The 12,530-nt window shown below is 42.1% G+C and overlaps 1 protein-coding gene across 2 annotated transcripts in view; it reads left to right on the top strand.

The window, feature by feature from the left end:
- The window catches only part of MAB21L3 (mab-21 like 3), a 37,632-nt gene that overhangs the window by 17,110 nt on the left and 7,992 nt on the right, over nucleotides 1–12,530 (top strand). Inside the window, exon 6 of one of the 2 annotated variants that reach the window (XR_013991753.1) lies at nucleotides 2,072–3,487. Coding sequence is in view for 1 of the 2 variants with exons in the window: in XM_081026417.1 (XP_080882543.1) it covers nucleotides 2,072–2,305 (234 nt within the window). In the remaining variant the exon portion in view is untranslated. Of the gene's footprint in view, nucleotides 1–2,071; nucleotides 3,540–12,530 lie in introns of those variants that run through there. The other variant, XM_081026417.1, reaches the window with a different exon arrangement.

Here is a 12,530-nt window from a genome sequence, read left to right as displayed (position 1 = left end):
CATTGGCTTAGTTATTTCTAAAACCCACTCAAAGATGATCATGGGTGTAACTGTTTCAGTTTGCTTGGGGCGATAAAAGCTTAGCGACAAAAGGAATTACTATATAATTATTTTTTGTATCTAGGTAACCTTGACTATCATGAAATTATCTCCTCAAAGCAATATAACTCACTCAAAGCAATATAATCTCAATCAAAACATGTTCAAGATCTTGCTCTGAGCCTAAAACTGTTCTTTCTACTTTTTCGTAAAGACTATGTTTTAAAATACTCAACATCTAAACCATAACATTAGTTCATACCTTATTTCACTTGGTCTATAAACATTCCTGGGCCAGTCCCTCTGCTGGGTGATGGTGACATCATAGTAAATAAAAACCAGTGGAGCCCTCTGCGCGCACGGAGTTTACAGTCTAGTCGGGAATGCGTAGGAAATATAAAAATAACGACTACCGTAATCATTGCTGCTTGTGAGAAACACACGGCAAAGAGGATGTTTAATGGGTGTCATGGGGAAATTTGATCTAATGAATGCATTTCCTAGATAAAGAGGGGTAAGAAGTATGCTCCGTGCGGAAGAAGTAGGATGTGATGGAAGAGAGCGTGAAACCAGGCTGGTGTCGCCAGAAGGGGCAGCCAGGGAAGAATGTAGGGCAAGATGAGGCTGGGAAGGAACGTAGGGACCAAACCTTGCAAAGCAAACTGTAGTAAGGTTGTATTTTTAATTAACAAGCAATGGGAAGACTTGGAGGTATTTTGGAAAAGAAGAATCATAGATTTGTATTTCAAAAAGATCACACTGGCTGCAGTGTAACTGGTGACAGATTCCATGGTGACAAGAATTAGGTGCAGACTGGTTAGACAGCTATTACAGAGGTCTGGGTGAGAAGAAGTAGACGAGGAGGGTAATATTGGAGATGAAGAGAAGTGGGTAGAGTTGAGAAATATTTAGGCAGGAGGCTTGGCAGGGCTTGATTGGGGTTGGGGAGGGACGGGATGACTCCTGGGTTTGTGTCTTACATAACTGGCCGGCTAAGCAACTCTGGGGGCAGACCAGGTTTGTGGGGGAAGGCTGTGAGTTCCCTGTGGACATGTTGACTGAGATGACTTTCAGAGTTTTCAAGAAATGCCAGGTAAGGTAGTCAGTGGAAAAGCCTGAGCTGGGGAAAGAGAATGGCAAATCAGCTATATCCAGTAGGAATGAAAGCCACTGTTGGGGAAGGAAGATACAATAAGAGGAGAGGAGGGCCTAGAGCTGAGAAACTCCAACACTTAAAGGCAGGTAAAGGAAAAGAAGCCTGCCGAGGAGTAGCTATGATGCTGAGAGAAACCCAGACAGTATCATGTCTTGGAAGCCAACTGAAGAATGGCTCAAGACAGAGGGTAGGGATGAGAGAATCAGATTCCACTGAAAGGCCAGGTAAGGGGCTGACAAGACCTGCTGGGTTTAGCAATGTGGAGATTACTGGATCTAAGGAGAGCAGCTCTCAGAACTGGTGGCAGAAGTATCCACACTGGAGGCAGGGAAGTGGGGGAGAGGGCATAATGACAAAGAATTGTGAGAGGATTCTTTGGAGAGACCTGGATGTGCAAAGGTGAGATTTATGGCAGGAGAGAGAAGTGGAATGGGAGAGCAGAAGAGCTTGGAAGGGGTTTCAAAGCCAGCGAGGAAGGGACATCCATCACATACAGTTCCTGGAAGGAGGGAGGGGTTTGCCCAGCTAGGAGTGGCACGTGCAGCTAGGAAGAGAAGAAAACACTGATGTCCGCAGGACTGTCTGGTCTGTGGGCATGAGGGTTTCCATTTTCCCTGCCAAGTTGGAGGCAAAAGCATGTGTGGGTAGGATGGGGATCATGGGAAATGTCAGTGGAGAGCGAGGAAATGAACCGAGAGGCACAGGAGACCAGCAGGACAAGGCCGAGAGCCCACTGGGGCTGGGTGGGAGTCATGAATTCAGGGCAGAGCCTCTCTGCCCCCTTCCGAGGCCATGGGAGCCCAGTGTGTTTCTGAAGATAGGCACCTCCATTGTCTGGAATGCTGCCTGTTCTGACACCACGTCCTCCTTCCACAGACAGTGCTCTTTTGGACTTGTGAGAAACACCCCCACTCCAACGACTGGCATGTCTTCAGCAAAGGATTCCTGCGCCTGGTGAGGAAACTGCACAAGTGTGTGAGCCAGCACTTTCTCAAACACTTCTTCGTGCCAAAGAGCAACCTCTTTCGGTATGCCAACTCAGGTGAACTGGACGCCGTGGCCCAGAAACTGGCCCTCTTCCTGAAGGACCCCCAGATGGACCTGCCCTGAGGCTGTGCCAGCCTGGGGGCTCTTGGACATTTCATTCTGGCTTGACCTCTGTGGACTGTTCTAGTCACATGCTCAGGAGCGAAGCTACGTACGGCAGACCAATTTACATCGGCCCAGTAGCACTCAAGAGGGAAAGCCCGTGTCCTCGGATGTCTGGCCCAGGCATCCGTGGAGCCAAGCAAGCATTTCAGCCGTCCCTAGCTACCTCTTATGGGGACAATTCTCATCAGGCCTCCCCAGGCCACAGATTCTGAACTGATGACAGTCCTGAATTTATTTTCTCTTGCTCAGGTGCTGATGGTCGGATGGGGACCCCTGGAAGGCCAGGCATCAGCTTGCTGCCCAGCAGTGTTTCTCCATCCCCCTGACCACAGGCTCGTTATTTTTCCATTTGTGGAATGGGACTGTTACCATGCCTCCCTGAGGGCAGGGCTGTGAGCCTATGGGACTGTGCTGGGGCTCTTTCAAGGAGAAGGCATTGGATTAACAGGGTTCCTCACTGGTTTAGTGGCTGGCGTTTGCATCTTGCATCAGTAACCTTCCCGCTGATTAAACAATTCCGTCCGACGCGTTAGCGTGCCTGTGTAGCCCTCAGTGCTCTCCAGCTCTCCTGAGCGGTGGTTCCAGGTTTGTGGTTCTCTCTGCATCCCTGGTGTTCTCCAAGTAGAGGAAGTGGTTTTGGTGACTAGTGTCAGCCAAAGATGAAAGGGCAGCGCTGTCGGCCACCTTCCTCTCCCTGCTGCCCTCTCCTTGCTCCTCATGCTGTGGGTCCCGGATGGGACTACCTTAGATCTGTGCATGAACTCAGGGCTATGACCTGCGTGGAATGACTCGGCTGTCATTCACGTCTCAACACCTCCCTTTGCTCACTTCCTTCCTTCCTTCATTCCTTGATAAATATATGCTCATTGGGCACTGGAAATGCAACAAAGAGCAAGATGGACAAGCCTTACCTGATGGATGATGCTTAACGGGGAGACAGGAGATGAACAACAGATACATAAACGCAATTATTACAAATTGTAGCAAGTGCCCTGAAGGAATAAACAGAGTATTGAAATAGAGCCACAGAGAGATCCTGGAAGGATGGAAATGGTCAACAGCTGAAGGGGAAGGGAAGGGAGCCAGTGAAGACTTGGAGGCATTCCCTCATCAGTCACATCACGTGGGGTTGGAAAGCTGGTAAGGAATTTGTATTTTATTCTAAAATGAAAGGTGTGACTTTTGGCCTCTCCCGGTATCGTGATCTGATTTGCATTTTAAGTGCTCATTCTAGCATCTGCATAAAGAGGGTCTGGGGCTCACCCAGGGTGGGGAGGAGGGAAGGCACTCTTGAGCTCCATATTTTGAATTTTTCTGAGGTCCCAAGGCCACATATCCTGTGCAGCATGTTTATCAGGAATCCTAGTAGTTCTGGTGAGATCAGTGGTTTCTTCTGGCATTTATTTAGTGTTTGTCAATTTAAGAGAATCCTTTATTACTTAGAACATTTTCGCCAAATATGTAACAGTGAAATTTCTAAAAGCATGAACTGTTGACTTTTTTTTAAAGAGAAGTCACATTTGAAAATGAAACCAATTATTTTTACAAAATTACTGTAACCAAATGGTGGGGTTCCTGGGCTGTCATATAGGAAATCGTGGTTTTAAAATGTTGGGCGGGGGGAATCTTTCCAAGCATACAATGAGTTTACAATTTTTGAAAACATGAGCTGATGAGCAAACCCGTGTTTTGTTAAATCATCAAAACTTGCATTCAAATTCTCCCTCTTGGATCTTGGGAAACATGTTTGAGAAGGTGTCAGATATAGCCAGTTTTATTTTTATTTGTTTTAATGATGAAAGAAAACAGCTGAGCAAGTTTTAAAACAGCTCTGCAGTCACAGAATGTTAAAAAGTGTAAGTTGACGGTACCATTGATTTGAAATGGGTGCATGTGTACGGAGAGGGGTGGTACTTACATACTCCACACTGACGCCAGTAGATTCTTCCCACCTTTCCCTGTAGGTCTGTGGTTTCTGGAGGAAGTAGGGCTAGCTGCAGATTCCTGAGTGTTCCTACTGCTGGCCAGCAGAGGGCAGTGGGCGCCCACTCACGAAAAGAGCCACATTCCCACCCAGTCCCTTCCTAACCCAGCAGGTGTCACCCTCCTCTGCCTATAATTTACACCTGGCTTCTCCAAAAAAAGGAAGCAAGCAGGGACAGTGGATTCCAGCTGTTGCTAAATCATTTCTTTCCTGCCACTTTGGCCAAAATTCACAATCTTTCTGCTTGAAGCTCCGATTTACAAAGGGAACCTATTAGAGGATAGTCCATCCTGGGGACCAAGGCATATTCAGCTCATTCTGCTTCCTGGGACATATTGCACGGTTCAGAAAAGTCTGATAATATTACTACTCCTTTATTCTGGTCAGCCTTTTTTTTTTTTAATTCTCCAAAAGAGCTCTCCTATTCATCTCCAATCTTCTGGGCGCAGGATTGTTTTATAGTGGAATGGTTGCTATTCAGCCACTGTAACTGATCTGTTGGAATCTGCATCCCAGCTCTGACACTGTAACCGCCTGCTCCGGCAAGTTGTTCAACCTCCCTCAATCTCCATTTCCTTATGGCATTGTTATGGGCTGTTGTGTCCCCTCAAATTCATATGTTGAGCTCTAACCCCCAATACCTCGGAGTGTGACTGTATTGGGATAAAGGGTCTTTAAAGAGACGGTGCAGCTAAAAGGAGGCTGTTAGGGTGGTGCCCTAATCCCACAGGACCGGTATCCCTTTAAGTTGAGGAAGAGAGATCATGGGTGGGCGTGCAGAGACGAATAGGCCATCTGCAAGCCCAAGGGGAGAGGCCTCAGGGGAAACCAACACAGCTGGCACCTTGATCTTGGGCTTCCAGCCTCCAGAACTGCAAGAAAATCGTTTTCTGTTGTGTAAGCCCCGCAGTCTGTGGTACTTTGTTATGGTGACTCTGGGAAACTAACACAGGCATCGTGAAAGAATACATACTTCATCGCTTTGATGAGATGAAACGGAATGATGGATTTAAATAGCTCTTTGTCTGGTACCTGGCATGGAGTCGAATAAATGTTTAGCAATTTAGACGCCTGCCCTCGTGGCCATCTGTCTATCTCTGCCATTCCAGACAACTACCTTCACCCCACGTATGAATTCTTCATAAAGATATTAGAAACCATCACAAGGAAAACATGCACAGAATTGCACCACAAATTCCATAAACCCGCCTTTTCCTTTGTTCCTCTTGCTAAAATAGAGGAAATATCTCTCCTGTTTTCTCCACATATGATGGACTGCTGCCTCCAAGCTTTTTGGGGATGTCTTTTCCTTTATTTCCGTGTTGTCCTGCAGTGTCTGCCTGCCCCCCTCCTCCCTTTACTCTCCAGCTCCCTGAGTTATTATACCTGCCTCAGCTCTTTACACTTGTGTGTATGTGTGTGTGAAAAATAATCATATACGAGAGAGTCTAAATGGTTTGAAGAGTAATAATTAAACACCAACACACTCACTGTCTGGATGGAAAAAAGTAACAGATTGCCAGTACTTTAGAATTCTCCTGGGTGCCCCTTCCGTTCCCTAGCCCCTCGCTCCCTGACATAGGTAATCATGATTCCACATTTTATGTAGGCCATTCTGCTTTTCTTCATAGATTTTTTTTTTTAACCATCTACCTATCGTATTTCATTGAACCTAAGTCCCCAACGATTGTGCAATGCCTCATTATTTCATGGCTAAGAAAGAAAAAGTGTGGCTTTGAAATGTAATTACAGAACACCAGTGATTGTAAGATGCATGCCACTTTTAGAGATTAAGATGTGCAGAGGTGTATTTTAGAATCAACAAAATTGGACTTGCCTCATCCCAGTATCTTTTTAGTTTTGCCTGTTTTTGAGCTTTGTGTAAATTGAATCATACCGTATGAAGTCTTCTTTGCTTTGCTTCTTAGGTCTACAACATGCTTTTGATATGCTCCCATGTGGGCGCATGAGGCCAGTGGTATGTGCCTTTTCACCGCTGAATAATATTCCACTGCAAGATTATTCCACTTCATGTTCCTCTGACTGACATATGGGTTGTTTCTAGTTTTAGTGATTTGAACTATTTTGATGCACATTCTTATACGTGTATTCTGACGCACTCAAGTTTTTTAAGGGTATATGCATAACAGTGAAATTTCAGGTTCAAATATGTGTGTGTTTACATTTATGAGGTAACATCAACATATTTTCTGAAATGATAGTGCCAATCTAAATTCTCCATTTTAATGTAGGTGAATTTTCAGTGGCTTTCTCCATTATAATGGAGCGCATTTTGTGTCTTATTTAAGAAATCCTTCCCTTTTCTTCAGGTTCATGGAGGTAGGTTCCTATGTTCTCTGAAATTTTATAGTGGTGCCTTTCACTAGTTAGGAAGTGCCTCTGTTGGTTTATATATATACATGTATATATATATATATATATATATATATATATATATATATATATATATATATATTCTATTCCAATAATATGAGAATAATCTGTGTGCTTAAAAGTTTTGTAACACTCATCTAAAAAGCCAATTGGGACTCCGTTTTCTTTGTCAGAAGACTTTAAACTATAATCATTTTCTTTTAGGGATAAAGGACATTCCGATTTTCTATTTCTTCTTAGCAGGTGTTGTTAATTTGTATTTTACTAGGAATTTATCCATTTCATCTAAGTTTTCGAATTTACTGGCATAAAACTGTTCATAATATTTTATTATTATCTATTTAAATTCTGATGCATCTGTGCTCATCTTTCTTGATAAATGTGTTGGACACATCAAAGAACCACTTGTTAGTTTTGTTGATCTTATTTATTACATATTTGTTTTCTATTTCATTAATTTCTGCTATCTTTCTTTCTCTCTGTTTTCTTTAGGTTTATTCTGATATACATATATTCTTAAATGCTTAGCTCAGAAATCCTCAGCTTTTCTTCTTTTCTAAGTATATAAATTTCCTGTTTAATACCATTTTTGTGGAATCCCATAGGTTTTGGTATATTGTATTTTCATCTTCTTTCAATTCTATTCATTTTCAAATTTCTACCATCATTTCCTCTTTGACCCATGAGGTCCTTAGAAGTTTTTAAAAATTATTATTTTCAAGTATATTGGGTTTCCTAGTTATGTTTTTGTTATTGATTTCTAACTGAATTGCATTGTTGTCAGAGAAAGTGGTCTGAAAAGCCCCCATCCTGTGATACTCGCTGAGGCCAGCATTTGTAGCCCACTTCTTTACTGTTCTCTGTGCATGCAAAAAAAGTATACAGATTTAGACACAAAGTTCAATAAATGGCAGCCATTCATGCACTGCTCGAATTTTCTACAGATTTCGTTTTGGCTACATTTCACAACATTTACTGTGAGAATTGTTTTAAAATCTCCCATGTTGATGATGGATTTTAAAATTTCTCCTTATAGTTCCATCAAACTCTTGCTTAATATACTTTTAGACTATATTATTAGGGACATACAGGTATAGAAATTTTATGTTTTCCCATTTAATTGAAGTTTTTGTCATTATAAGGTGACCTGTAGACATTTTACCTAAACGTTGATTTCGTCTGATAGTAATATTGTGACACCCCTTTATTTTGGTTACCAGTTGTCTAGTATATCTTTTTCTCTCCTTTAGCTTTCAATCTATTTGTATCTTTATGTTGTTGATAACTGTGTCTCTTGTAAATCACTGATTTTCTAAAAATTCCAATCTGACAGTTGAGGTCTTTTGATTCTAATGTTTAGTCCATTTACATCTATTCTGGAGATTAATGCATCTGGATTTATTGATACTCTCTTGTTATTTATTTTCTGTTTGACCCATTTTATAAATCTTCCTCTGCCTCTTGTCCCACCTTCTTGCCTTTTAAAATAATTTAACACCCCCCCTCCTTTTTTCATTCCTTTTCCCCTCTACTAGTTTGGAAGATTCATATCCTATCTCTGTCCTTTTAATGATTACCAAGGCTATTTACATATATAGACTAAACTATATAGACTAAAGTCAAAAGTTAACCAATACCTTTAAATGTTCTCTCTAACAAGGTCCCTAGACTCCTAGCACCCCTTCCACGTTATCTGCTACTGTGTGACCCAAGATTTTGGTTTTAGTCTGTTTGCCATCCCCTCACCCCTGCCCCACCATATACATATATAAAATGGATGTTCTGGTTATTATTGTACAAAATTCTTATTTTATTTACAGATTTGCCACTATCCTTACTCGCCACTCTTACTTGAGTTTCAAACTTCCTGTCAGGGATCATTTTCCTTCTTCCTGGACTATGAGCTCCAGCGTTTCCCTGTAGTGAGAATATGCAAGAGTTAGCTCTTTTTTTTTTTTTAATTTTAATTAAGTAAACTTTTTTTTAATTTTTTTAATTTTTAATTTTTTATTTTAGTTTTATTTTATTTTTTTTTACATCCCTCACACTGTGAACCCCCCTCCCCCCATCCACCACCACCCCGACCTCACACCGAGCCATTACATCATACACATAAAATTATAGTTGGCATTCATTAATGTCCAGCCTCTGGTGTACAATGCCATGACCAGGCATCCACAGCATAAGAGTTAGCTCTTTATTTGTCGAAAATTGTCCTGATTCGCCATCATTCTTGAAAGATAGTTTCCCTGAGTATTTAATTTTAAGTTCACAACATTTTTCTCATCGCATTGAGGATATTTTCCCACTGTCTTCTGGCTTCAGTTGTTGCTATCTATTGTCAGTCACTGGACTATTTGTTATTTCTTTGTATGGATCTGCTTTTTCTCTGACTGCTTTTCATTTCTAATAATCCTCCTCCTTCTTCTCACTCTTCTCTCACTGTTTTTTCTCTTCTCTCTCTCTCTCTCTCTCTCTCTATCTCAATCTGTCTCTCTCTTTCTCTCTCTCCCCTCCTCATCATCCCCTATCTCTCTCTCTCTCTTTTTTTTTAATTTGCTTGGCTTCCTGAATTTGAGGAATTATTTCAAGTATTTCTGGGAAATTATCAGCATTTGGCATGGAATGTTGCCTCTTCCCATTATCTGTATATTCCATTCTAGAAAGAAATCCAATTTAGATGTATAGCAGCCTCTATCATTCTACTCTCTATATGTTTTAACTTCTCTTTTGTAATTTGCATCTTTTTTATCATTCAAAACTGCATTCTCAGTAATTTCTTTGGCTCTATCTTCCAGCTGACTAAGTCTCTCTTCAGCTGCCTCTAATTGAAGTTCAATCCATCTATTGAGTTTTCAGTTTCTAGTGTTATAATTCTTATTTTTAGGAGGCCTATTTGGTAATTCCTCAATCTGCCTGTTCATTCTTTAAAGTCTCGTTCCTGCTCATGTTTTTAAGCTTCTCTTTTATTTGTTTACACATAATAAACAAAATTGTTTTACATTCCTTATCTGAAATTCTAATATCTGAAGTCTTTGACTGGTTGTTTCTGTTGTCTCTTTCTTTGTTTTTGCTGTCAGTCATAGAGCCTGTTTCCTTGTAAGTTTTGTAAGTTTTAATGTGAACTGTTCATTTTCCCTTAAAATCTCATTGAAATAACCCGAGACCATTTAAATTAAATTTAGTGTATGTGCTGCCGAAGCGAGCACTAAATTAAATTTAAATGTTAGAAAAATTTCAGGCTGACAGATGGGTGAATTCAGACAGAAAACATTTGAGGCTAGCTTGTGATTGCAGATTTGGAGGAGTGGGTTCCCTCCACGCAGTGCCAAGGTCAAAGCACTCTGGTTTCCCCCTTCATGGAAGATTTGTTTCTTACTCACCTTAATTCTGAGGGCATAGCCTTCTGAGCTCCAAATTTATACCGGGAACACTACTAGACTTCTCACTGTGGGTAGGCTGTAGATGTTCTCATCTGTCCTCTGGACTAGTACAGCTGCCAATGAAAGGTCCAGGTCTGTAAGAGTCAGCAGACCCCTAGGGTACAAAGCAAGCTTCGCTGTTCAGTCACCTGCCAGGGTTCCTAATTCTACTTCATTTTGGGAGCCCATGAATTTATTATTTTCATTCTAACTCAGGGAGATATTTATAAAAGTTTAAAAAATATATACCAAGGGTGCCAAAAAAATGTATATGAATGGACACTTAGGTCAGCGTTGCTCAAGCAGTAGTTCACCATAATCAGAAGTGTCTGGACACTAATGGTAACCCCTTTGAGCACCTCTTGTAATTGCAGAAGTCAAACGTGACTTGTATTCATCTTTCTTTTCTTATCAGTATATATTGGGTATTACAATTGTAATAGTTTTCCTTTCTTAAAATGTGTATACATTTTTTTGGCATCCTCTGTATTTAACCCAGCATTTTAGCTCTTTTGGTTGGGGGAGTCATACAGAGTGCTTAATCTGCTATACTACCAGGTATGTTGCCCGACCCTAGCCAGCTAGAAACTTCGTTCAAACGTAAACTCAAATGTGGCTTCCGCCCCACCCCACAGGCCAAGTTGAATGTGACTTTTCAGTTCCTATTTAACACAACCTCTCTGAAGCATTCAGCACAGTTGACTTCTCCTCCTTTCACCACTCTTCTCTAGATTCCTGTGACAACACTCTCTTGCTTCTCCTTCTGCTCTATGGTATCCTTTCCAACTCCTTCTCTGCCCCCAACCTAAGTGTTCTCACCCACTCCCTCAAAGGCTCGGTCCTCAAAGGTATACTCAAAGGTATATATTTACATGTACATATTTCTTCATACTCTACACACTCAGCCTAGACAATTGTACCCACTCCTGTGGCTCCAAATACTATTTGTGATCCCAGGGTGTCCAAGTGCCTAGCTCCAGCCAGACCTTCCTTGTGTATTCCAGATAATTCCTACAGAACACCTCCACCTGATATTTCTTGAGCAGTTCCAACTTAATGTTACCCCCTGACTTTGCTCAGACAGACTCATGTAATTCTTACAGGGAGTTTCGCAAGCTGATATTCTACTGGTCATTGGTAGCTTTAATATATAAAATGGAGCATTTCTATTTTTCCCCCTAATTGTACAAAGAGGGCTCTTAAAAAAAAAAAAACCTGAGTACCACTCTCTCCATTGCCCAACATCTCCAGAAGACTGGTGAGAAACAGATTAGTGAAATGCATGGGTGGTGGTAGGGCAGGGGTCTAAAATGAGAGGGAAACAAACTCATTTTGAAATGGAAAATATGGTGGGAAAGACAGCATAAAGAGAATTTTTTAAAAATCAAATGTAAACTAGGATTCAATGATGTTTCTGTAACTTGAAAAAGGGACAGGGACGTCACAGACTGTGGTGAGAGACAACCTCTGCCCAGATCCCTTTGGATGGGAAGAGGAATGAGGACTCGTGTCCTCAGTTGCTAGAAGGGCAACCCTTAGCTGTCATCCCACTTTGGGATGGCCTTGGCTGAAGAAAACTGCATCACCCAAGGTCACTCCCCATTTCCAAGGGCAGCCCAGACCCAAGGACTGATCAGTGTGGATGTGTAAAGGCCCAGCCCCCTCACCCCAACTTGGGACAACTCGGAAAGACTACTCCAACTCCAGAGTTTCCTGGTGACATGGTCTGAGGCCTTCGTTGGTCCTGCATCACAGCTCAGTTGTTTCCTCAGCTTAGTTCTGCTTCCTCCCCTGACACATTCTATTAACTGGGGTTGATCCCAAGAGCACTCCCCACTAGGCATCTGCTGCCCTCTCCATCACAGAGCTGCTCTCCAGGGAGCCCAACCTATGACAACATGGGTAGAGAGTCTACTGGCATCCGTTTGAGACCCAGCTATGCCACTTACAACTTTGTGCTTTGGGGCAAGTCTCTTCATTTCTCAAAGTGCTTTACCTCATCTGAATATCAGGCAGGATTGCCAATGTTGGTTACCTTGTCTAGAGTCAGACAACCTTGGGTTGGAATTCTAGCTCTGCCACTTCCTAACCTGTAGCCTTGCTTATTGCCCAACTTAGCAAGTCCTCAGCTTCTTTGTAGACTGGGTAGAGACCGTGTCTGTTATCCCATCGTCTCCCCAGTAATCAATAACCCTTCAGTGGATGAGCAGATGAAGCTTCCAGCGGGGATGGCTCAGGCTTCTCACCATGGTCAACAGCTTTGGTTAAGCACTTGCTGGAACAAATATGCCTGATTGCTGTAGAGCTTCAAGCATCTTGATATGGTGTCTCGTTTCCCAGGGATTCCCTTGTCTCTGTGGATCACTCAGAATCTGGGTCCTCT

This window comes from Rhinolophus hipposideros (assembly GCF_964194185.1).
Source record: "Rhinolophus hipposideros genome assembly, chromosome: 19".
Classification (NCBI taxonomy): domain Eukaryota; kingdom Metazoa; phylum Chordata; class Mammalia; order Chiroptera; family Rhinolophidae; genus Rhinolophus; species Rhinolophus hipposideros.
Note: the sequence above shows the minus strand (reverse complement) of the source record. Positions and strands in the feature narration are given on the sequence as shown.